Source organism: Rhinolophus hipposideros (genome assembly GCF_964194185.1).
Source record: "Rhinolophus hipposideros genome assembly, chromosome: 22".
In the NCBI taxonomy this organism is placed as follows: Eukaryota; Metazoa; Chordata; class Mammalia; order Chiroptera; family Rhinolophidae; genus Rhinolophus; species Rhinolophus hipposideros.
In genome coordinates this window covers 18,820,975-18,847,645 of record NC_138068.1, presented here as the reverse complement: position 1 = coordinate 18,847,645, position 26,671 = coordinate 18,820,975, and the positions used below count along the sequence as shown (strand labels likewise).

General features: G+C 49.3%; 1 protein-coding gene across 4 annotated transcripts in view; it reads right to left on the bottom strand.

Annotated features, from left to right (window-relative positions):
• The window catches only part of MTCL2 (microtubule crosslinking factor 2), a 69,438-nt gene that overhangs the window by 27,734 nt on the left and 15,033 nt on the right, over positions 1-26,671 (bottom strand). For 3 of the 4 annotated variants that reach the window (XR_013992317.1, XM_081034529.1, XM_081034530.1), the window contains exons 2-6: positions 22,413-22,637; positions 16,275-16,433; positions 5,169-5,231; positions 3,302-4,483; positions 1,066-1,206 (exon numbers count right to left, since the gene is read on the bottom strand). Coding sequence is in view for 3 of the 4 variants with exons in the window: in XM_081034529.1 (XP_080890655.1) it covers positions 1,066-1,206; positions 3,302-4,483; positions 5,169-5,231; positions 16,275-16,433; positions 22,413-22,637 (1,770 nt within the window). In the remaining variant the exon portion in view is untranslated. The remainder of the gene's footprint in view (positions 1-1,065; positions 1,207-3,301; positions 4,484-5,168; positions 5,232-16,274; positions 16,434-22,412; positions 22,638-26,671) is intronic. The other variant, XM_081034531.1, reaches the window with a different exon arrangement.

The window sequence follows — 26,671 nt, the reverse complement described above, 5'->3', positions numbered from 1 at the left end:
TTAAATGAAACAATAATTGAATACATATAGGAAATCATTTTCTCTGCAGGTGAGTTGGGCTATTTTGATTTCTCAGAAAATGAAAACAAAGTATCTTGTGATTTCCCCCCTTTCTGCCATGGCTGCTAGGAAACTCAAGACCACTTAGACAGTTTGATCCATCAGCTCCAAGGGAGCTACACCATGTGCACAGTAGCAAATTGGCCTTCCTGGAACCACAAAGTTACTTTCCCAGGGATGCCAAGAAGAAAAGGGTCGGGATGGGGCACACAAAGGGCTCTCCATGGTTCAGACATCTCAGAGATGCCCCACTGAATCCGTAGGAGCCTTTCCCTCCTTTCAGTTTCATTATGAAGTGCTAGGGAAAGGCTCAGTACGCTTGGGTGGGGCTCAGAACCACCCAGAATTCCTCAATGACCAAAGAGTCCTAGCAATTCTACAGCTACCACTGACTCGAATCCTCCCATGTTACAGATGAAGAAACTGCAGTCAGAGTGAGGACATGCGGAAGGTCACACAGGCACTCTGGAAGGTCCTCTGAGGCCCAGTGATACGTCCTCCTCCTCCTCGTTCTCACCAAACCTGAACCAGGCATAAGCTAAGGCTTTTTATGTGTTTAATCCTTTCAGCAATGCAATGAGGGATCACTTTTATTTTAAAGGTGAGAAACTAAGGATCAGAGAGGTAAAGTGACTTACAGTCAGTATATAGTGGAACCACAATTTGAACCCAGTCAGCCTGACTGTAGAGATGGCTGCCTTCCTGCTACATAAATTAGTGGTTCCATTAAATGGCATAAATTACTGAATTCCCAGTAGAATTTAATACAGGGAAAAAAATCGATTTCTTTAAAAGAGTTTAAAAGCTTCCTTTTACCAGGCCTTAAGAATAGCCCAAACTTCCTGGTTTCCCTCTTTGTCCTGGCTTCCAAGAAGCTTGGAACCAAATGGGATACTCAAAGCCCCTATCATCACCAGTTAAGATTCCCCGTGGATCACTCTGCTTTGGGGAAGCCCAGCCACACTCCTGCTACCCGCCCCCTGGCTCGCTCAGGCCTAGGCCCACCTCAGAAGCGTAGGAATCATTGTCTTCAGCTCGGTAAGGCCTGAAGTTCCGGCTGGGGTCGGGCTTGGAGTCCAAGTCGCCAGGGCGGAAGGCCTCTCGTATCCTGGGCTCCCATTCCGGCAGATCCCTGAAGTCAGGTGGCTGTACCCAGAGGCACAGGCAGAAGAGACCAAAGGTAACCATGGGGAGGGGCCCGAGTAGTGCCAGAAACAGCCCCACCCCAGGCCTATGGGCTCTCTCACTCACCTGAGTGCTGGGACCCAGGAGGACTCCCCTCTGTAGCCCAGACCCAGCCCTGGTTAGGGCACTGCCACCACTCAATGAATGTTTGTTGAAAGGATGAATGACTAGGTAAGTGGTAAGGGAAAACACTGGTTCTGTGAATGTCTGTCTTATGCACAAACCTTTGAGCCAGCCTCAATTGTCCTAGCACCTGTGCAGCCCCAGCTCATTACTATCTCAAGAAGAACCAAGAGGGCGACCTAACATGGGGCAGTCTGCTTCCTTAAAAAAGCCAGCTCAAGCCAGATCAATGGGGCACTGATTAAAGAAGTTATGGCACAACTACACTGTGTAGTTGTGAAAAAGAAAGAGCTAAATCTCTGTAGAGACATGGAAAGACCCCTCCCGTTGCTCTCAGTGTGAAGATCAAACCTCCCAAATGCTCTCTGAAGGCCAGCGTCACTCCTTCTCTGAGTACTTGGACACCACGTGTTTCTTCCAGTTATGACACCTCTGCTTAGAATTCTCTTCCCCGGTAATCCATTCTCTGATCGCATCTCAGACCAGAGGCCTGCCCTGTCCCAGGGTCTAGGACAAGTTCCTTGTTTGTAGAACCAAGTGCCTTTCCTCCCAAGCCCTCAACTCAGTTTGTAATTTCACATTCATTGGTATATTCTGATTACATCTTTGTTCCCCGCTAGATGATATGGGCTGGGGGGTTGGGCAGGACTCATCTGTTTTTAGCTTATCATGGCACCTCCAGCCCTGAGCACAAAAGTATATAAACAATAAATACAGCATCACAAGCAAATGAACAAATAGATACATTCCACGAGAAAAATAAGTTGTGCGGTAACAGTGGATACAAGACAATTTGGGTGAAAAAACAAATATATGAGCATATATGTAGAGAAAGATTTAAAAGGACATGCAGTGATGAAGAAATAGTCTAGAGCTGGACCACTGGACACATACAGCTACTAAGTCTTGAAACGTGGCTATTGTGACCGAAAATTCAGGAACTGAATTTTCAACTGTATTGTAATTTTTATTACTTGAAATTGAAGTAGCCACATGTGGCTAATGACCACTGTACTGGCCAGCACTGCTCCAGACCGTTCAAAGTGGTACCTGCAGGGAGTGAGAGGTGGTGAGGCGGAGGCTTTCACCTCAGGAACTTCGGCATCTCTTTCAATGTTTACAGATTACTTTGGCAATAATGCTTTTTTTGGGGAAAAAATGCATTTGCTTTTTCTTTTTTTTTTTAAGGAGAGCACAGACTCACAGTGGCCCAGGCGGGGACTGAACCGGCAACGTTGGTGTTATGAGCACCACGCTCTAATCCACTGAGCTAACCGGCCACTCCTGCATTTGCTATTTTAATTTTTCTCAGTAGTACTATTTTATAGACATCAAGGCTGGAAATTCATTACCTTTAGAAAGTCAAGTTTCTTGCCTTTGCGTATGACCTGAACGAAAGTCCTTTTTTTTTCTTTTAACTAATACTCATTTTAAAATACAAAACTGCAAAAGAAACCAGAAAAGAAGAAAGGGCACCCTGACAAAAAGCTAGGGCCTCCAAATCTGTCCCTATATCTATCAACAGTAAACGAGTAAGCAAATTGTGGCATTGTCACTCAATGAGATCATCTCCAGTGATGAGACTGAACAAACTATTGCCACACGTGACAACAAATATAAGGTGAGTACAGGGATCCAGGCCCACATGTGTTAGTTTATGAGTCAATTTATATAAAGTTTAAACAGACAAAACTGAATCAGGAGGTTACTCCTGGAAGCAGGCATTGTGGCTGGAAGGGGGCAGGAGGAGGGGCTTCCAGGGTTCTGGTTGTGTTCCAGTTCTTGTTCTGGGTGATGATAATGTGAAAGCGCTCGCCTTGGGAAAATTCTAAGCTCTACACCTGTGCTTCGTGTATGTCTCTGTCTGTAAGTTATGGTTCAGTAAAGCGTTTCTATCAAACAAAAGGAACGGCCTGTGATGGGGACATCTTACCTGGAAGTCTGAGCCAAGGTCTTTGGCCAGCAGAATCTCCTTGGAGGGCCCCTGGGAGCCCAGGGTGGGCAGCGAGGAGAAGGGCTCTGGCGGCTCCTTGGCAGAGCTCCCCAGGACGGTGTCTGCCTTCCGGGTGAAGGCGTTGAGCTCCTGCTGGAGCATGCTCAGCCGCACCAGGATGGCGTGGATGAGCTTGGTGTCCATGGGACCCTCGCTGTTGTCCGGGGCCTCATGCAGCCGAAAGTCGGCACATTCGTTGTCCAGATACAGGCGGAGGCCAGCAGAGAAGCCATTGGCATCTGCCACCAAGACGTCGATGGCCTTGCTGACCAGGGCCGCCTGCTCCCTCAGCCCAGGCAGCGACTCGGCCTCCCTGACTCTGCAAAGCAGGGCGGCATGGGGGCCATGGGCCTCGCCAAGGGCAGCAGGCACGCACTGGGCAGAGTCCCCCGCCTCGGCGTCCGTCTCCAGCATTGGCCGCGTGCTGTGGCAGGAGGCAAGATCGCAGCGCTGAAGGTTGGACAGCAGCACGCGGTTCTCGTACTGCAGCTTCTTGACCTTACCACTGAGCTCGCCGATCTGCAGCTTGGCCGCCGCTAGCTCCTCCTGGGAGGGCTCACTGAGCACGGAGCAGCTGTCCTCCGACAGCGTCACGTCCAGCTCGTGCTCGGAGCGGTACTTGGCCAGCTCACTCAGCAGCAGCTTGTTCTGGTCCTCGAGTTCCGCGGAGGAGCGCCGCAGCAGCTCGGCCTCCTCCTCCACGAACTGCAGGTGTCGCCGCAGCTCCGCCAAGCTCTCCCCGCACTCACTGCCCCCCAGGGAGGAGAAGGCCAGGCGTGCCTCTGGGCCCCCGCCCCCGCCCCCGTGGTCCTTCATGTCGTCCATCTCGGCCCGCAGGCCCCGGTTCTCCACCTCCAGCTCCACGATGCGGCGGCTCAGCAGGTTGGCCTCCTCCTCCACCAGCTTCAGATGCACCTTCAGCTCAGTCTCCCGCGAGTGGGGTGCGTCGGCCAGCTCCTCCGCGGACAGGGCGCTGTCCAGGTCACCGTAGAGCGAGCGGTACTTGAGCAGCTCCTCCTTCATGCTGTCATTCTCCTTGGCCAGCTTGGTGAGCTTCTTGCACATGAGGGCTGACTCCTCCTTCGCAAAGTGCAGCTGGCACTTCAGGTCTGCACTGTCCTCCTGGGGCCCCAGGGGCACAGGGACAGACAAGACCCAGGAAGGTTAGTGTCGGGAGGCTCCATACCAGCCAGAGCACTTCAGGGAGTACCACCTAGGTGCTGGGGACACAGGAATATAGCAGACGCAGCCCCAACCCTCTAGGAGCTGGGGTCCAGAGGGGAAGCAGAGAGGGGGACGTTGGTATAGCAGCAAGGATGAAACACCACACATAGCCTGGGGAGTCCAGGAGGGCTTCCTGGAGTAGGCTACATTCTGCCAGGGTGACGATTGCTGCTACTACAACTCTACCATTACTACCATAATTTCCTCATTTGTAAAATGAGGCAGTAACACTCCCTCCCTTGCAGAGCTATGGAGAAGATTAAATGAGATAATGTGTGCGAAGGGCTTTGCACTGACAATCCAGAACCACTAGAAGCTAGCTGTATTCTATGCCTGGCCTGTGCTACATAGAGCATTTTTTCTGTCTTAGTGTATGAGAACCATGGGTTCAGGGTGTGGTTTTGGGAAGTGAAGTCGGCAGCGAAGCTAAGAAAATGTACAAGGGGGGACGAGCTAGAAAATGGGGAGGGGTGGGCACCTCTGGGGAACCCCCACCAGGCTACTTGGAGTTAGGTCTCAAGACCTAAGACTAAAACCTGCTAGTGGGGCTACACTGGGGGATGTGGGGGCTGCTGGGAAGTACCTGCACCGAAGGCTTCTTGTCTGTCTTCCCCAGGGAGCGGGTTCCTCTTTTCTTCAAGGAATGCTGGAGGGAGATTTTAAAAAGTCAGAACTGAAAGCACATGAGGGTGATATGCACCAAAGAGCAGTCACAGAGCCTGAGGTTCCACTGAGGGCCCCCTCCCCAGCCCAGTCCTTGACCAGCACCAAATGCTGAGCCAGAGGGGCCCTCAAGACCACCCAGGGGGCTGCAAATGCGAGATGGGCCAGAAGCACTTGAGGTGATTCTGAATACACCTGCCTAAGGTGCTTCCCCTCTCCCCGCCCCTCATTGTGATCCAGTTGGCCTGGGCCAAGACCCGGAAATCTGGGTTTCTGTTCTTGTCTCTCATTCATTCACCAAAGACTTCCTGAGCACCTATTAGTGCCAGGCACAGTTAGGAGTGGAGAACAGTAAGGACCAAGACAGTCGGGGGAGGATGCTGTGGAGCTCTGCCCAGATCCCTCCTGCAGGGCCGGGACATTAGTCTGTCCAGTTTAGGCCTCTAAGCTGAGTTCCCCTCCCAGCAATGGCCATTGGCTGAGGGCAGCCCACATCCAATGACGGGTCCGTGCTCCCCTGCCTCAACTTGGGACAACTGGAAAGGGCCATTCCAGCTCCAGAGCTCCCCATGGGATCCACTGAGCCACTGGTGTGAAGGCTCTGCACCCCAACTGCTACTTCTGCTTCGCTCCTTGATGGTGTTATTAGCAAGGGGACTCTTCCAGTAGCCTCTGCATGCGAATCTCTAGCTCCGAGGAAATGCTGTCCTCATGGAACTGGCATTCTAGTGGGGACTTTAATTCAGAGTGAATGAATATTGGTGCAACAAACCATAATTACACAGGAGGTTTGGAAATGAAGAGACACTGATCATAATCAAAATTTAAAAGTGTGCATGCAGATTAAAGGAAAATAAGACTGTAACAATAATCATGATTCAAAAATCCAGAAGTGATAGGGGAAGAATATCGATACATTGGATCAGATAAGCAAATTTCACACGGAAAAAATACAGTTAAGTAAATATATAAAAGGACAAATTGGGGAAAATATTTGCAATTCATAACACTGAAAAAGGGGTTACTATCCTAACTATGTAAAGAGCTTCACAAAATAAAGAATAAAAAAGCCAACAAAGCTATAGAAAAATGAGATATGAAAAACAGTTCACAGGAAAAGTAAATGGCTCTTTACTATGGGAAGATGCTCAACCCTGTTCATGACAGAGAAATGCAAATTAAAACGACATGAGATACCATTTCTCATCTATCAGACTGGCAAAAATCCAAACATCTTACAACATACTCGTATTCTACTGAAGCTATAGAGAAATAGGAATACTGGTAAGAATGCAAACACAAGTCCTATGAAGGGAAGGTTACAATAACCATTACTGATATTTCTCAATGTTTAAACAAGTCATTCAATTAGATGCATGATTCCTTTGAACACTTCTTTCATGATTTATATTAGTGGTATATAACACCACACTGAGGTTGCTTCCAACTTTTCAAGTTGGGCAGGTATTTTCTGAGAATGCTCCTGTGTGGTTTGAATACATGCCTTCCCTATAACCCACCTCTCACCCCCTATCCTTGAAGGGGAGAACCACTGATCTAATCCACCCCTCCCTTTACTGAAGGTGAGAGAAAGGTCCCGCAGCAAATCCATAGCTGACCTGGGACCCGTTCTTGACATAGCTCTAGATCTAGTTCTAAAGACTTGGAAGGAGGAAATGTGCCTTCTTTGACGAGGGGCAGAGAGCAGGTAGCACAGTGGTTCTTGATCTGGGTGCACATCAGAATTACCCAGGGAACTTAAAAAAAAAAAAAAAATATATATATATATATATATATGTACACACACACATATTGATAGCCAAGGTCCAAGGCATCCCAGTATTTTTAAATAGCTTCCCAAGTGACCTAGTGTGCAGCCCAGGTAGGAACCACAAAGCCAGGAAGATGAACTCCAGATGGGCTCTTAAGAATATCTTAAAGCCCAATAAAATTCTAAATAGACCTTTTGAAATGCAAATGAGGAAGGAAAGCAGAGGCTGATATTTCAGACACTGGGTGCCAAGGGCAGGGAGCCAGAATTTGCGAAGGGCTGTCCTAAGATCTTTCAAAATTGAGGAGGAAAGAGTAGGGAATTAGGTGAGGGCCACAAAACAAGTCCCCCCACAAAGAGCCCCTCCCACAAACGGGGCCCGGGAAGGGGGTGCTCAGAGAGAGGCCCAAAGTGGAAATGGGTGAGCTGGGGGTCCTGAGTTGCAGACCTGAGCTTGTTTATCTAAGCTGCGTGGGAGGGGCTGTGACCCAGGCTGGAAGCTGACCTCTGGGAACTCCACAACACTGAGTTTATGATCCTGGGGGAACCGCGGCCTCTCCCTGAAATTCCATTTCATCATCTATGAAATAGCTATGGACTGGTGACCATAGCCTCTCCAAGCTCTGTAGACTTCCTAGAGGAAGAAGTGGAGTCACAGGAAGGGGAGCCAGGGGTCTCCAATGGCAGTGAGAGGTCCCAGCCATCACATATAAAGGAACGAGATCATAGAAAGCCTAAAGCCATGTAAAAGGACAGAGGGAGAGAAATTCGCGGACATGGTAGTCTCTGAGACATCTTGTAAGGAAAAGAAGGAACCTGCAAAACAAAACCTACAACCCAAATGTCCCCCAAATAATGAATGGATAAATAAAATGTGGCATATCCACACAAGGGAATATTGTTCAACCATAGAAAGGAATGAAGTACTGATGCATGCTACAACATGGGTGAACCTTGAAAACGTTATGCTCAGTGAAAAGGCCACAAAAGGCCACATAGCATAAGATTCCGTTTACATGAAATGTCCAGAATAGGCAAATCCACAAAAGCAGAAAGTAGATAGATGAGTGGTTGCTAGGGGTGAACAGGGGAGTGACTATGATGGGTCAGGGTTTCTTTTGGGGGGTGATGATGAAAATGTTCTGGAATTAGAGAGTAGTGATGGTTGTACAGCTCTTGAATATTCTATAAACCACTGAACTGTGCCCTTTAAAAAAGGCAAACTTTATGGTATGTAAATTATATTTCAATAAAGCTGTTATTTTAAAAAAAAGCATGTTATCACTTTTATAAATATAAGATGTGTATGTGTGTGCACACGGGGTGAAAATGGTCTGAAGAATATACACCAAGCTCTTAATAGTGAGGATAGAGGGAACTTGCACTTTTCTTTCCTGTTTTTCTTTGTTTATTTTTTGAGGGAGGACATAATCCTCCAGCGATTCTTCTTTAAAAAATTTATTATTATACAATATTTAAAAAAATAAATACACAAAAAATAAATATGGTGAATATTTAAATCTCAAAAATTTATTCAAGTAAAAGACACACAGTCACTAATCCCCATCAAAATACTCCCCCTTGCTTCGAACACTCATCGTTGCTCTTGCCACTTTCTGAAGCAGTTCTGGAAGTCCTCTTTCCTGAGTCTCTTTAGTTGCGCTGTCGTCGCTGCTTCTGTGGCCTGAATCGATTCAAAACGTTTCCCTTTTCACGGTCATTCTCACTTTGGGGAAGAGCCAGAAGTCACACGGTGCCAGATTCGGTGAATAAGGTGGATGAAGACACATCATAATTTTTTTAAAAAATTAGTTTCAGGTGTAAAAACCAATGTAATAGCTTGACATTTACACCCCTCAAGTAAGTGATAACCCTCCTGCCCCCGTAACGTTTTTATTTGACAGAAATTGCCGTACCAGAAGCGATGTGTGACACAGAGCGTTGTCATGATGGAGGATGAAGTAAAGACACTCACGAAAGAGGACTTCCAGAACTGCTTCAGAAAGTGGCAAGAACGATGGGATAAGTGTGTTCAAAGCAAGGGGGGGTATTTTGAGGGGGATTAATGGCAATGTGTCTTTTACTGTAATAATTTTTTTAATTTAAAAATTCACCATATTTTTTGATCACACCTTATGCAAAAATACATTCTCACTGTAAATCTATACCATGCTGACAAAGCAGAAGTCCCCCTGTTTACCTCCCCACCCCTTCTACTCCCCAGCCTGAGGGTGACCACAGCTGATAGTCAGCTAGAGCTCCTTCTAGACGTTTGGCTCTGTGTTTAAAATACTGAAATAGATGGTGCTCTTTTAGACTTTCTTCCCTTCCTATGTTTACTTGACTCTGTGATCTTTGATTTTTATAATAAGCAGCTTAGGCAGAAGAAAACCCCAAAACATCCAGCATTTAAAAAAAAGTCTATGTTCCTGCTACATTATTTTGTATGTTACAGAAACTATGTATATACTATAATGCCATCTTTATTTTAAAAAATACATAGGGAGACATATATAGTGTATGAGCATATAAAAAGTCCCGGAAAGATATAAACCAAACTGCTAATCATAGGTTAGGCTTAGGCTGAGTCAGGATAATTGAGGGAGGCTTTCTTCTTTTCTTTTATGTATGGCTGTTATTATTTCTATTATTTTTTTGGATTACACATTCACATGGTTCAAACTTCAAACAGGACAAAAGGAATACAGTGAATCCCTTACAAGTTTTCCTGCCGGAGGCAACCAATGCAACCAGAGTCTGATGTACCCATCCTCAGAGGATGTCGGGCATGCTTTTATGTGCTTTTGTAATGATAGTTTTGCTTCACTGAGCTTCTATTACTTTCCTGGTTTAAACATGCATATATACATGTACATTTCAATATGTGTGTGAATATACATAGAAAAACTATTAGAAATACATGTATGTCTCACCCAAACAATAATCTGATAATTACTCAGAGTAATTCCCTCTGAATACTGGATTACAGGTGAATTGTTTTCTCCTTGTGGCTTACATACTTGTATTTTCTAGTCTTTCTCTACTAAGCATAGTTGACCTATTGGGTGGAGGGGGAAAGTTCATAGTAAAATGGTTTTAAAATGTACTTTCCCCAAGAAAAGTCACTGAACACCTTCCAACAGGCCGACAGTGAGCCGACAGTGAGCTCTGAGTGGCTTGGACCTTATCAGAAAGGGAGGGCAGTGGGCAGAGAAGAGGGGCTGAAGCAGCAAAACTTTTAAAAAAGACCAGAGTAGTTCCAGCCTTTTGGGGTTGGAACTGCCCCCTTCCACCATCCCATCTAAGCCACATGGGCTCCCACAGTGCTCTGTGACTCTGGAGGGAAAACTAAGGCAGACTCACAGAGCACAGACCTTCTCCTCTGCAGGACAGCAGCTGGCCAGGCGGCCTGAGGGGCTGTGGTGCCCCTCAAGGAGCCAGGGCCTGTCAGAGCCCTTCTGCAGCGCCCCCAGGGGCAGATGTCCTGGCCCTGGGCCTTGGGAGGGCAGGATGGGGCAGGTCAGGGCAGCCAACGGGAATGCCAGTCCCAACTGCTGGACCCCGAAGGCACACTCTTTGGCCTGGCATGTAGCAGGGGCTTCCCCACCCACTGGCAACTCACAAGGCTGCCTTTCAGCAGCCAGGGTGGTGGCTCTCAGCATTCTTGGTCTAACGGCTCCTAGTAGGAGCATGCGCTCTGCCCTTCCTTGGCCCCTGTCCTCCGTGAGACTAGCAGAGCGTGTCCCCACCCCTCCTGCCCGCACAGAGAAGCTGCCGGAGCACAGCTTTGGAGGGGCCTCCCCTCTAACACCTTCCATGCTTCTGTGCTGCCAGGGATCAAAGACCAACCTTCAAGGAATAAAATGAACCTTCTGCCAAAACAGCTGGGTAGACTTTCACCAGACTTGGAGGGGATGTTTAGAAAGGTCTCACTGAAAACACAGACTGTGTTGTGTGTGCAAAATTTACTCTAGAGGGGACCTGGGGTGGGGGTGCCTCTCAAAGACTGAGGCATTCTTCTGCCAGAGTGGCTGAAGCAGCTAGACAGAGAGGCTGTGTGGCTCCTGGCTGGAGGAGACCTTTTGCGGGGAGGAAACAGAGTAGTTTAGGCATGAGCCCCAAATCAAAAGTCAATTGGACAGACGATGCCAACTGCACGTGTTAATCTGCAATGTAACTGCTCCTTCCATGGGCAACTGACAGCTCGATATGGGGAGCTCCTTATCAGAGGCAGCAGAAACGTATTGATTTAACTAAGGTTACGTCTTCTCCAAACCCACAGCCATTGTAATGGTTGTGAAGGTAATAATGATAAATAGCAGTTACCAAGCCCTTATTCTCTGCTGAGCACTTTTCCTGCTTGTCTTTATTAATTCTCACAAACACCTCTCAGAAACAGGGATTAATATTCCCATTTTATAAATGAACACACTGAGCACTGGACCACAATTTGCCCAATGATCCAGTTATTTACAAATAAGTGGCAAAGCCAGGATTCAGGCCCATGTGACTCCAAGTTTGTGCTTGCCACGTACCACACAGACCACGGCTAGGCTGCCTTGGATGACAACACCAGCAGAATCGAGAATTGGACCCAGGTGCTCTGACATCATGGTCAATGCCCTTTGTACCCCCATCAGAATGGGTAGGAATCAGCAGAAGAAGCCAATACCAGAGAAGGAGGGTCTCAGTGGAACAAGCAGCCTCTTCGGAGGTTCTGAGAACACAGCAGGGTCCTAGAAAGGCCCTTGGATGGGGCAAGGAGGGCAGGGGCATCACCGGAAGAGTCAGCATGGCTTTGGGAGATAAGAATCCTGAGTTAGAATCCCATCTTTGTCTTCTCCCAGTCTCATCTATATGTATAGCAAGTGCACGCCTGGGTATATACCCAAGAGAACTGAAAACATATGTTCAGACGAAAACTTGAACACAAATGTTCATTTGCAGTATTATGTGTAATAGCCAAAAAGTGGAAACAACTCAAATATTCATCAACTGATGAGTGGAGAGACAAAATGTGCTATATTCATACAATGGGTTAGTGGGCCATAAAAAAGAACGAAGTATTGATTCATACTTCAAAATAGATAGACCTTGAAAACAGTATGCTGAGTGAAAGAAGCCAGTCACAAAAGATCAGATATGGATTGCATGATTCCATTTGTGTGAAATGTCTAGAATAGACAAATCCATAGAGACAGAACGCAGATTAGTGGTTGCCAGGGTTTGGAGGGAAGGGAGAATGGGCAGTGACTACTAACAGGTGGTTATTTGGGGGGCAATGAAAATGCACATTATGAATATATTAAAAACTACTGAATGGTACACTTTATTTTATTATTATTATTATTTTTATAAGGTAAGACTCTTTATTCCATTATAGAGGATATGTTTCTTATTTATTTTTACTGGGGAATATTGGGGAACACTGTGCCTCTCCAGGGCCCACCAACTCCAAGTTGCTGTCCCCCAAGCCAGCCGTGGAGGGCGAAGCTCAGCTCCAAGTCCAGTCCTTAATCTTAGTTGCAGGGGGCGCAACCCCATGCAGAAACTGAACTGGCAACCTTGTTGTTGAGAGCTCGCGCTGTAACCAACTGAGCCACCCGGCCACCCCCTGAATGGTACACTTTAAAACAGTGAATTTTATGGTATGTGGATTATATCGCAATTTAAAAATTACAAAAAAGATTACCGCCTTTAAGATGGGGATAACAACACTGTACTTTGGGAAGCTGTTGTCACATAACGTGAAGACATATAAAAATGCTTAGTGTGGTGCCTGGTACACAGCAAGCACTCAGACACAGCAGCCTTAGTATAATAAATCACGTCAACAGTGATGTTGGCTTTCTGCCTAAAATACAAGAAGAGGGAATGATATTGACGAAGGGGAGGCTGGTGCTACAGTTCTTGAGCTGCAGCCCAGCTGGGCATCAGGGTCACCACAGAGCACAGCTAGGACTGGCCACCCTTCCTTCTCTCTAGCAAAGAGCAATCTCCATGGTAACCACATCAGCTCAGGCCAGGGGCTCCTGTTCCCAGCCGGGTGACAGCATCGCCACAGCAACCTGTCAGGATGGCAAAGACAGATCTTGATGTTCTGGCAGAAGAACTGCTAAGGAACCCTCGTCTCCATAGAAACTATGTCGGGAAGGAGAGGGAGGAGAGAGAGGGCAATCAGCAAATAACCACAGGACCACGCCTCCTTGCCCAGATCCTGCGATACCAAGGGACACATCAGGAAGAGCTAGACCAGCCTTGCTAACATCGCCTCCAAAGAGGCAGTGAACCAGTGTTTCTTGAGCACCTACTCTGTGCCAGGCACTACAAAGGGCTCTTCACATGCTTGACCGCATCTAAAATTTCATAAATAATACGCAAATGCATTCTCATTGTTAAGAAACAAATGAACTACAGCATTAATAGTATAAAAGCAAAAATCATTGCCCACCCTACTCCCACCATTTCTAACTCCTTAGTTCAGTGGGTTTTCCTCCAGGCTTTTCCTATGCATTTGCACATATACATACATGCTTCAAAACCAGTTTGTCTATATGGCTTTTCAAAATAATTAGTGGGATTGCACAATATGTATAGTTCTGTAACTTTCTTTTCTTGCTTAACTATGTACCTTAAGGATTTTTGCACGTCAGTACCTACAGTTGACCCTGAACAACATGGCGGTTACGGGTACTGCCCCACTCCACCCCCCTGCAGTCGAAAATCTGCATATAACTTTTGACTCCTCAAAAAACTTAACTACTAGGGTGGCCGGATGGCTCAGTTGGTTAGAGCGTGAGCTCTCAACAACAAGGTTGCCGGTTCAATTCCCGCATGGGATGGTGGGCTGCACCCCCTGCAACTAAAGATTGAAAAAGGCCACTGGACTTGGAGCTGAGCTGCGCCCTTCACAACTAGATTGAAGGACAACGACTTGGAGCTGGTGGGCCCTGGAGAAACACACTGTCCCCAATAAAATTTATTTAAAAACCCCAAAACTTAACTACTAATAGCCTACTGTTGACCAGTAGCCTTACCGATAACATGAATAGTCAATTAGCACATACTTTGTATGTTATATGTATAATAGACTGTATTCTTAGAATAAAGTAAGCTAGAGAAAAGGAAATGTTATTTGGAAAACCATAAGGAAAACGCATTTACAGTATGATTCCAAAAAATCCATGTATAAGGGGACCCTCACAAGTCAAATTCATATTGTTCAAGGGCCAACAGTATGTATCTACCCTATTCTTTTTTCATGTGGTAAAAAATGCATAATAAAATTTACCATTTTTAGCCATATTCAAGTGTACAATTCAGTGGCATTAAATATACTCATATTGTTGTCAACCATCACCACTATCCATCTCCAGAACTTTTTCATCTTTCCAAACTGAAACTCTGTACCCATTGAACAGTAACTCCTCGCTCCTTCCCCCTCCAGCCCCATTAGAATGGTAAACCACCATTCTCATTTCTGTCCATGAATTTGACTACCCTAAGTATCTCATATAAGAGGAATCATACAATAGTTGTCCTTTTCTGTCTGGCTTATTTTATTTACCATGTTGTCTTCAAGCTTCATGTATGTTATCGCCTGTGTCAGAGTTTCCTTCCTTCTAAGGCTGACCAATAGTCCGTTACATGTATATACACTACATTTCTGTTTATCCATCGATAGACATTTGGCTATTGTGGATAATGCTGCTATGAACATGGGGGTACAAATACCTGTTTGTGTCCCTGCTTTCAATTCTTTTGGATATATAGCAAGAAGCGGAATTTTGCTGGCTTATTTGGTAATTCTCTGTTTAACTTTTTCAGGAACGGCTGTGCTACTGCATTCTTTTTAACTTCTTCATGGTGCTCTATGGTTACCCAGTCTTACCGATGATGATAAACAACTTTGTAAGCTGGGTAGACGGGGAAGTGGCTTCAGGGTCTCAGCCACATCTCTGCCCAGGAAAAGCTGGGCTTATTCAGGCAAGCTGTCCCTCTCTAGGCCTCAGTTTTCTCTCCTTTACAATAGGTACAGGCTTACCTGCAGGCGCTTTCTGAAATCGTCTCCCCTCTTTACTACCAAGGGTGGCAGAAACAAGATGTGTGAAGACGATGCCCTGTGTGATGGGCCTTGAGGGGCAGGAGGCTGCTTGAGAGAGGGGGTCTCCCACCCAGTCCTGGAAAGGGGTAGGGAGGGTTCCACACCAGCCCTTAGCAGCAAATGTCCCCGTCCCTACACCGAGAAGCTGTGGGCCCATCCCACCACCACGTCCGGGGTAAAGGCAGCTGAAGGATTCTTCTGGCTCAGTATGGTGGTGTTTCAGTCCTGCCCTGCAGGGCTCACATGCCTGCCCTCGGGGAAGGTGAGGCGTGTGCCCCAGGACAATGCACGATCCAAGGATACCCCGTGAGCAGCCAGACCGCTGAGGCCCAGCTGCCTCTTGTCTAGAAGCCACCTAGGCCATCTGGAACATAGACCCCTGGAAGCTAGAGGATTCCAGCCTTTAGGAGTCACCTAGGATGATGGTTTCCAATCAGTGTTCGGCAGAGCCCACCGGGCCCAGCAAAACCTGGAGGATATCCCTCCCTCTTCAGGGGCTGTTTTCTCATCCACAAAATGGGTATGATCACAACCTCATTGAGCCTTTATGAAAATTGTTGCCTAACATGCTGTCGACCTAACATACAGCAGAAGGAAGAAAAGACATGCCAGGTGGAGGGGCTGGCATGATCAAAGACAGAGAGGCTGGTATCTGGCGGTCATATTCAGGAAGTGTCTAGTGTCTCGAAATCTCTATCTATACACTGACTTTACGCTGAGTGGCAATGCCTGGCAGCCCTAAAGCATGTACACATGAGTTATCCCAGCTTATCCTCACGATGGCTTGAGGCATTATTGTCCCATTTTATAGATGAGGAAACTAAGGCCCAGGGGGCCGGGCTCCATGCTCGGCATTGTTGCCCGTTTCCTCAGTTGATCCTCTGACAACTGTGCTTCTGTGATGGAAGGACTGTCTCCTTCATTACCCTATGGGCTCCTTGAGGACAAGAACTGGTGTCTTTCACTCACCATTGTGTCCTTAGTGGCCAGCACACAGTGTACATGAGGTGCTCAGGAAATGTGTGCTAGAGGAATGAATGAATAAATAGCTCTGCCTGAGAGGCGTAACTGTGCAGAGACACTGGCTGGGTGGAGCCAGCACATGCCCATACCCCTTGCCTGGCCCTGACTGGGATGGATGGGGCCCTCACCTCTCTCGGCCGCTCCAACTCTGTCTGCAGCACCTGCTTAGCCAGCTCTGTCTCGATGAGCCGCTGCCGAAGCTCCTCGTTCTCCTCCTCCAGCCGCATCCGTTTCTTCTCCACCACTTCCAGCTCCTTATGCAGCCTCACGGAGATGTCCTTAGAGACCTGAGCAAGAGCAGGTGATGAGCAGGGCATGAGTAGGCTGAGGGACCATCCCATCTGGACCAAGGAGCAGCCCTTGAGCAGGCAGGTTCTCTCATCACCTCCACTTAGCAGATGAGCAAACTGAGACACAGAGAGGCTAAGTACCTCACCAAGGGTCACACAGCCAGGAAGTAGCAGAACCAAAACCCAAGCCCAGGCACCCTGTGTTCCTTATGTTTCTGTCACAGTTCTGCCCCCAGAAAGCTCTAAAGCCTCTGCATGTTCTTAGGAATGTCTTTTCATTTACCTTCCTAAAGCCTCTCCCAGCCACCCTCCTACCAACCCTCACAAGAGCCTGTGGCTGGACCAGAAGCTCATTTGAAAGAGAGAGGAAACCCAGAGCAAGATGGGCAGCCCCAGAGTCATTTGAACCCCTTCTCTGTCAGTGACTAGCATGTGATTGGAGGTAAATCATTGCCCCACTCTGTGCCTCAGTCTCCTTAACTACAAAATGGGTGCAATAATAATGACACCAATCTCATGGGCCCAAGAGGAGGACTGAATATGGCACAAAAGGCTTGGCCCACTGCCTGCACAGTGAGTGCTGGGTGAGTGGTAGCTGCTGCTTCGAGAAGCTGAAGCCCAGAAAGGGGCAGGACTTGCTGAAGGTCAGAATGTGACCCCGAGGCCTGTTTCCAGTCATCTGGGATATAGAACATGCCCCAAATGGCAAAGCCTGGGCAGCTGTCCAAGTCATCCCTTCAGAAAGGAGCTAAGAGAGCTGCAAACTCCCATCCTGGTTCCAGGACTCTGTAACAACAGCACCCCATTTCCTTGAGGATACCCTCTGTCCTGTCCCCTGCTGGCTGGGGTTAAAAGACCGATGGGAATAAGGAAGGCCTTTCTGAGCTGGTAAATCACAACCAGCTGAATGGGCTGGGCACTACCATTAGTTGAATACCTACTGTGTGCCAGATTCATTCCTCTTCACTCCAATTCTGTCCCCATTTTACTGGCAAGGAAACTGAGACACAGAGTGGAAGTAACTCGCTCAGGGTCACACAAAGTCAGTGTGGGCAAAGCTGCAGGGAGCCCCGGGCATGTGGCTGAGGGGCCAGTGTGGCCAGGGCTCCACAAGGGATACTAGGGCTTTGCCAGCAAGACTGGGGCACAGCCCAGCACCCAGTGCCGGCCAGTGTCGGAAATGACTATGGTACCTCCTCCCTGCGGAAGGGAAGAGGGCCCTCCCTGGCTCTGCCCTCTGCCTGGGCCCATGCCCAGCTCGGCACAGACCCTTTAGCAGTATGCAACACAGGCCAGGAAAAACAGCAGCCAGAAAGGAAATTCAGCACTGCCTTCCCCTCCCTCTGTGGCCCACTGCCCGTCTCTACCCCAGAAGACCTCCAAGGACAGCCAGAAGCCAGAAGCTGACCCGTGAGGCTCCCCCCACAGCCCCTCTAAGCCACCAAGCTTTTGTCATCCGCAAAGTGGGGTGAGCAATCCCTCATTATCAGAACAAGAACTTTGTAGGTGGAAAAACTAGGTTCCTGAGCCTGATTTCGGCACTCACTGGGTGTGCGACCCAGGACAAGTCAGTTAACCATTCAAAGTCTCAGTTTGGTCATCAGTAAAAAAGGGTTGATATAGCTGAGTCAGGAGCGCTGTTGCAAGAATAAGCATAGTGCCTGGAGGAATGAATGGTGGCTAGAACATAGTCGGTGCTCAAAAAATACAAGGATTTTGATGCATGGTCCAGATTACTACTTCACCTCCGTGCACCGATTTTATCCAACTTGGCCCAACACCCCACAGCCTCACTCTTAAGTTTACTGTCAGTGTTTTTGCTGGAGGTATTTAGTCCCAGGCTCCTGGCTATGGTCCCCAGTTTGGGGCTACTAGGTCAACCAGTGAACCTCTATCCCGATCAACATTTCATTCATGCATTTATGCATTCCTTCCTTCCTTCGTTCATTCATCCTGCTTAGGCCCCGGAAATCGAAGTGATAGGGCACAGAGATCGAGGGCCTAGACCATGCCTGCGCTCCTTCACATCTGTGCCCCAGCAGCAGCTCAGGGTCTGGCACACATTAAGTGCCTAATAAATGCTTGTTAGATGAACAAACAAATCCAAGGCTCTAACAAGCGATAAGGAAGACGAAGGAGCAAATGACTGAAATATGGGAGCTGTACCTGCTCTTTGCTGGGGACGCTTGCTTCACCCAACCTCCCATCCCACCTACTGACGGGGCTGAGAGAGCAGATGCTGGGGACAAGGTGCTCCTCTCCCAACTATGCTTCCACCTAAACCATCTGGGGAGGCGGGGTGCCCTCTTGCCACCATGGCCTAGATCTGCGGAGGTGACCCACTCTGAACCAAGAAGTCATGATCTATGTGGATTCCTGGATCCTCTTGGGTTCCTAACTGACTCTATGGATTGCATGTCAGTCACCTTCTGCTGCATTCCTCATGGGATCCCCTTCCCTAGGTGCTCCCCCAGCCTTGAGGGTTGTTATGGCAAAAAAGCCCAAATTCAGGCAGTTGACAGAATTCCAATGCGGACAAAAGAGCCCTTACTCTCAGATCCCACAGAGCCCTGTGCCCCTGATGGAGACCCACAGGAGCAAAGAGCATGCCAGCCAAGAGGGGAGAAGCCTTTTGGCCCAGACCGGTCCCCTCCCCTCTCTGAGCCTCAGGGGTCCTGGACTCCCTGGGCTTTCACAGGCGATTCCACAATCAGCTGTCACTTTCCCAGCACTGGCCATGTGCCTTTCATCCCATCAGAAAGCACTTTGATTAGTATCACCACTCTGAGGCTCAGCAAGGAAAGGTCACTTGCCCAAGGTCACACAGCTAGGAAGCTAAGGAAGCAAGATTTAAAATCAGGTGGGTCCGCTCTAGAGTCTTGCTCTCAACCTGACCCTACTATGGGCCTGAAGCTGGATGACATATTATATGAATATCAGCAATAAAAGTGTTAATAATAAGCCCAACAGTAGGTACCCACTGTCCGGAGCTCACGGGGCCCCACCTCCCTATCTCATTTGACCACCTCCTGATCCTCCCCAACGCCTCCCAAGGTAGAGGGGCTGAGATACTAGGGAGGCGAAACAGCTGCAGCTTCCGGAAACCATGGCAAATCCCCAAAGCACAAACAAATGCGCTCAGCCATGAGGTCAGTGTTTACAGCGCTGAGGCCTGGCTCCTGCCAAATGCAGCAAGCAGCCTCCAGGCCATAGCAGCCCAGCTTAGTAGCTAGCTCATTGGCCCTCGTGGGCCGCAGGGTGTCCTTGTCATTCTGAATCCTCAGGGAGGGGGATGGGAGCTCCTTTCCCTAAGGAACCCCCCTGGCAGGGCAGCATCTGAGCTCTGGGTGGCTAAATCCTCCCAGTAACCCTGGAAGGGGGGAACGTCACCCCAATTTTATAGATGAGGAAACTGAGATTCAGAGAGGGGAGGACTCCTGCCTGAGTCACCCGGGAATAAAACTCAAAGCCAGGACTTTTTCTCCAACAACATTTATTTCTAAGAAAGGAAACGTTCTACTGGCATGTCCTTGGGCCTCCCACAGAAGTCCCTCCAGGTAAGAGTTCACATCCCAGGATTCTGGGACCTGAAACTCTCCCATAGGATCCCAGGCCCTGAGGGTGGGGCCTGGGAATCTGCATTGTGAACAGGCCTTGCAGGTGATTCTAATCTACCCAGCGAGGTTGAGATTCTGGCCTCCCTTTCCCTGCCCCTGCCCAGCCACTTGACCTACTAGTAATGCCTTACACGTTCTCCAGAACAATAACACTACAACCAACATTTGCTCGTTTGCTGGTGAGGATCCTGTGCCGTATTTTGGACTCGGCACTCTTCATTTCATTTGATTCTAACAAAAATCTCTACAGGTAGAGACTAGTTTTCTCTCCATTTTCCACATAGGGAAACTGAGGCTCACAGATGTAAAGGAGCTTTCCCAAGGCCACATAGCAAGCAAGCGGCAGAGCAGGTCTCTGTCCCCGACTCCCGTCCCTGCCCTCCTCAGCTTGGGCAATGTTCCTGCTGAGGTGCAGTAGGTAGAGTGAGAGAGCCTGGGCGCAGCGAGGAGGTGAGAGGGGGACAGCCCAAGGCCTGCGGTTTCATTCATGGCACCCTCACCAATAACCTATCTGCTCAATCAAACCACTGGAGCTGCAAAAGCCCTGACAATGTTGCTGGTCTCAGCCCCACACTTAACAGAAGGGGAAAGTGAGGCCCAAGAGGTGGGGGCCAGTCAGGGCATGGGCCAAGAAGCTGGCAGAGCATGTCAGAGAGTCCCCAGGGATACCCTCCGAGGCAGCTCCTGGACCCCTCCCCACTTGGGTCCATCCAGCCCCCCCAGGCAGTGTCAGGGAAGTCAGCATTTTGAGGACCTCCAAAAAATGCCCCAGAATATCCCCAGCTCATGGAGTAAAGCCCCGTGGCCAGAGGGGTCCAGCCCAGCCTGTGTGGATGAGCTCAGTGCTCCAGCTGCAGGGATGGAGAGAGGAGGGAGCATAGAGGGCAAGGTTGATGCTGATTGGCCAGTTCAAATCCCAACAGAAGGGGCCACTCCTCCCCTCCACCCAGCTGCCCCCTCCCAACACACACGCATGCGTGCAGACACACACACCAGCTGCTCTCAGCCCCTCTCATGGAGGCCCCAGCTACCCAGCCAGCCTGCTCCTGGCCTCAGCTGTCCTTCACGCGTCCTCATCTCCCTAAGGCTGACTTTCTGTGTCTCTGCCCAAAATCCCCAACTACATGGGCCCAAATTCAGATTCCTCTGAGCTTCCCAGGCTCTTCCTCACCCCACACCTCCTAATCCAGTGCCTGGGATTTGAAAATCTGTGTAAACATTTGTCCGGGAGCTGCCCTCTCAGGTAGAGGTACACTTTGGACTTGGAGACATAACTTTTCTGAGCTCAGTTTCCTCATCTGCACAACCGACCTTGAAGCCAGAGTGCACGTGAAGACATCAGAGCATGGTGCTGTGACTGGCGGTTCATCTCCCCCTCCTTTACAGGGGTCCCTTCCTCCCATTCCTCCTTCCCCTCCGAACTCTTGTCACCTTCTCTCTCAGGCCTCAGTTCAGATGTCATCCCTACAGGAAGACTCCCTAGGGGCCCCAGGCTGTACCAGGTGACCCCCCTCCCCCAGCTCCTACATTCCCATGATCACATTGGGCTGAATTCTGAGAGCAGGGGGCTGGGTCTTCCCCCAACCGAGTTTTCTGCCCCTAAGCAGGGCTCACATAAGTAGGGTGGACGCCTCTTCTGGAGGCCCCGCCTGCCAGCCTGTAACCCATCCCTCTCTTGATTGCTGATGCATGGCAGCCAGGTCAGGCAGCAAGGCATGAGAGGATGAAGAGCCAGAGCTCTGCCAGCTACATAATCACGTGACCGTGAACAGGTACTTCCTTTCTCTGAGCCGCACTTTCCTCATCCGGCAAATGGGAAGAATAATAACAGCCAACATTTTGGGGTGCCTATACTGACTTTTTACCTACATTATCCATCTAACCCTCATAGAACTCTGTGTGGCAGGGACTCACAGATGGGTTACACCCATTTTACAGATGAGGAAACTGAAACTCAGGTGACTTGCTCAAAATCGCAAACTTAGGGCATAGTGGAGCCAAGATTTAAACCAGCACAATGCAACTCCAGGCCTCTGCTTCTCTCCATTAATTAGCACAATATAGAAACCCCCACAGAACTGTGCACCGAGGCCTCAGAGGGGCCCAGCACCAGGTGCGTGGCTGCTACTCAAACAGTAGCTGCTGTCAGTAGGAGTCCTATTATGATAGCCCATCGGGACATCCCTGGCTGATGGCCTGTCAGTTCGCCAGGGATCCCCATTTTACAGAAGAGGCTGTTGAGGCCCAGAAAGGTGGTGTAACTTGCCCAAGGACAGACACACAAGGAGGGAGCTGCAGGCTGACCTGGGCCCCACTCAGACTCACGGTCCCACCGCCCAAAAAAGCCTCCTGGGCTCACCTTAACGTCCTGCTCCAGGCCCCGGATGAGCTCGCCGTCCACCTGGCCAGTCTGGGCAGCACGGAGACTGCGGCGCTCGGCCTTGCGCAGCCGGTACTGCAGGATGCGGCAGGTCTTGCTGGCCTGGTCCAGCTGCTGGCGCAGCTCCTGCAGCTGGTACACATCCTCCTCCATGTACACGTCCCGCATCTCTAGCATCTCTGCCCGCAGCTCCTCGATCTCGTCCTGTAGGTGGAAGGGGTGGTTGGGTCCCTGGACCCTGGGGCAGTGGCCAGTATGCCTGAGTGCAGGCCACACCTAATGCTGCCCTGGGCACTTCAGGGGCACCTGGGTACAGTGGGTTGAATGCCCCCCCAAAGATGTCCATGCCTATTTCCAGAATCTGTGAACCTGGCACCTTATATGGCAGAAGGAACATGCAAATGTGATGAAGTGAGGGGTCTCGAGATTGGGAGGTTTGCCTGGATTATCTGGGTGGCCCAATGTAATTACCATGGTGCTTCTAAGAGAGCGGCAAGGGAGTCAAAGTGGGAGAAGGCAATGTGACCACGGAGGCAGAGGGTGGAGCGTGGTGCTTTGAAGTGGAGGAAGGGCCATGAACCGAGGAATGCAGGCAGCCTTCAGAAGCTGGAACAGGGAAGGGACTGTCCTCGAGAGCCTTCAGGGGGAATGGAACCCTGCCAATACCTTGATTTTCTGACTTCTGACCTCCAGAATTGTAAGTTAATAGCCTGGGATTGTTTGAAGCCACTAAGTTTGTGGTCATTTATTAGAGTAGCAGTAGGATACTAATACACTGGGGAAACCAGAGGCTCATTCAACAAGCATTTTATGAGTGCCAGCTGTGTGCCAGGCCCTGTGCCAAGCACAGGGTGGGGAGGAACACTGGTGACCTAGACTAATGTGGCCTCTCTGTATCTTCTGCATGGAACCCCAAGTCTCATTGGGAGACACAGAGTAAACCAACAAATAAATTCAAATACCGTTAAGAGCTATGAAGATAGACATATACATACATACACATATATATGCATATATATGTATATATATAAAACAACCACTTGGGTAATATGACAAAGTAGTGCTATGTTAGAGGACATGGCCAGGGAGGACATCCCTAAAAAAGGGATATTTGAGCTGAGGCAAGAAGGAACAGCCATGCAGTGAGTGAAAGAGCCAGGGAGAGGTGACTCCAGGCAGAAGGAACAGTGCGTGCAAAGGCCCAGAGGCTGGAAAGTGTCTCAAGATACAGCAAGGAGGTAGCTACAGGGGTAAGTTGAAGCTGGGGAAATAGACAGAGGTCAGTCATCCAGGGCCTTGAGGGCAGAGTAAAGAATCTGGGTTTAAGAAGAGGGAGTTGCAAGGGGTGACCTCACTTCCTCAGGGCAGCTCCCATCCATGTCTGTCACCAGCTCCCAGAAATCCCTCACTTCCCCTTTGTCACCATGAACACATCTGCAATTCTTTATTTAACAGTTTGTCTTGCAGAGATACCGTACGTGTCTGGAGGGCCGCCTTGCTCCCTGATGTGTCACCCATACCCAGCACATGGCCTAGCATCCTACAGACTCTCAACCAATAGTATCCGAATGGATGAATACATGTCTAGATAGTTATACAGCCACACAAAGACATACCAATGTGAAATTAAGCTAAGAGATAAGTGAGGAGACCCAGAAGAAGAAACGGACAATTATTATGTCTAATAACAAATAGGAAAACTGAGAACTGAGTTACAAATGGAAGAATAATACCTACTCTTAGGGACACTGGATTAAATAAGATTGTACACTAAAAAGAGAAACTGAGTCACGGAAAAATGAATGATCCAGCAAAGGCATGCATCCCTGAAGAGCCAAAGCACCCAAGTGATGATGAGACGGGGGGCCTAAGAAGCAAAAAAAAAAAAACCCCAAAACAAGAAACCTCTGTAAACCCTGGAGAGGAGGCCACAATCTGGACAGCTGGGTTCACCAGGCCTCTGAGCCCCCCTTTCCACAAAGAAAATGGGTGGCTCCATACAGGGGAATGGCTTGGGGTTGTCCAGTGCCCCCTGAGAGTGGGTGGGTCGGTTTAATTCAGGGGCAGGGTTAGGAAGCAGTACCCTCCAGGCCAGTCCTTAGGATGAAAGCTCACCACGGTTTTGACACCCATCTCTTTGATTCCTGGAAGTATTTCTCAGATGGTTCTGAACTCAGGAGAGGAAGACAGAAGGACAAGTATGTGCTTCTCCCAACAGACACTGTCCTGTCCCCGCCATCACCTGAAGGGTTTAATCCTCACTTGCCAATACAGCCTCTCTTCTAGGGGTGAGTTCAGCAGCAACCCCCCCCAGGACACCACTGCAGAGGAATGGTCACCTCAGCTGGCCACCCCCCACCCCATCCCCACCCTGATATACACGCAGACTGACCACCCTCCCGCCAAGCCAAGTGGACAAAACTAAAAGAGGAAAAGAGGAAGTGGGATAGTCAATGATCACCCCAGTTAAAGAAATGAGGAAGTGAGGGGTCCACATGTCATTTCAGCTGGCAGATTAAGGAACCACAAAGGCAACGTCGCTCAGGAAGCACAGGCCAGTCGGCTAAATCCAAGCTAAACCGGCCTCCAGATGGGCCTGTGTTCAAATCCTCACTGTGCCATTGAAGAACATCTCACGTATTCTCTCTCGGCAGTCACACCGACAGGACCTGGGCAAGGGGAGGAGGTGGGGGTCTGAGTGGACCCAAAGCTCAGGATGAGCCAAGGGGCGGTGCAGGGGACGCGGAAGCTCAGAATGCCGACAGATGTATGACATTTAGATCACGGAAGGTGATCTTCCTCAACACAGGACCATATGCGGAGCACTGGCGTCACTCTGGAGGACTTTTTTTTTTTTTTTAACATTTAAATAACTGATTTTTCTATTTATAAAAGTACGCTAGAGTGAGATGACCTGAGGCTATTCCACTGGCAGCAACCTGAACCAACTGCCCTTTAGTACCAGCTAATAACCAGGTCCCTGGGGCCTTTTATTAGCCCAGATTTTCCCACTTTTCCTGTATCCTTCCAGTAAATTCCTTTTGCTTCAATTAAAACAAATAGTAAACAGCGATCATAGGGACAGTTTTGAAAATACAGAAAACATAAATCACTCATAATTCCTCCATAATTGCTCTTGGACCGCTGCTGAATCACAGCAGTCCAAGAGTATCACCGGGGAACTTGTCAGAACACCTCATGGCACCATGGTGACATACTGAATCTGGAACTGGGGATGGGGGCCCCCAAATGACTCTCCTGCAGGGTGTTTCCTTCCAGTCTTTTTCCCTACAAGGGCACGAGTAATGTGTCTCAGCACAAGTCCGAGCCTAGGGGCTGACACAAAGCGGGGTCTCAGAAAGCATCTATTGAAGAAGTGAATGAATGAATGATCTTTCTCACATGAGCAGCTGTCTCTCCAGGGTTTGGCCTTCACCACAGTCAATTACTGAAAATGCAGGATGTTGCATTCACACCAGCTCCATCTCTCCATGGTGGCCAAGGGGGGCCCAGGCCCCTCGGGGGCTTGTCCCAGCTGCAGGCAGAATGCAGTCGGCCCCTCCTGGCACGGCCCCTAGGAGAGGGCAAGTCCACAAAGGCTGGCTTATGGCCTGCCTAGGCCAGGTCTGCTGGGATGTGGGGAACATAGAACTTAGGCACGGGCTGAGCTTTCGGGGCCTGAGATGGGGGCAGGGCCATGGGGAGGGGATCCAGGAGGGCAGGACCCTGCTTTACTCCGGAGGTTCTTAGACCTAAGCGAGCCTCTGCATTGCCAAGGGTTCCTCCGTTCTGTAGTCTTGGCCCCTGTCCCTGGAAAGCTCTCCAGTGACTGATCCAACCCAGGGAGCTGGTTGGGAATTGCCTAGGGGGTGGGGGTGGGAGCTCAGCCTTCCCAGGGCCTTCAAAGACAGCTCTGTGGCCTTGCAGAACCCTGCCCCCCTCCCAGGCCTTTCAACTGTGAACTGAGGGAGGAAGGGCAGAACTCCACTGGACTCAGCAGACCTGGGGGCTACCCAACAAGGTCGTCAGAATCCCCCCAATATCAGTGGGGAAACTCCAAACCACACCCTTTACCACAGACAGGAAAAGGCCACACTGCCCAGCAATGCCCACCTCAGAGCCGGGAGGCCCCCCGATTCTCCCCCCATCGGAAAGGCCAGCCTGAAGCAGCTGGGGAGAGGTGCCCAGCCCCGGCCCAGCCTGCCAGCCTTCCATATCCACCCATCTGGACACTCCTT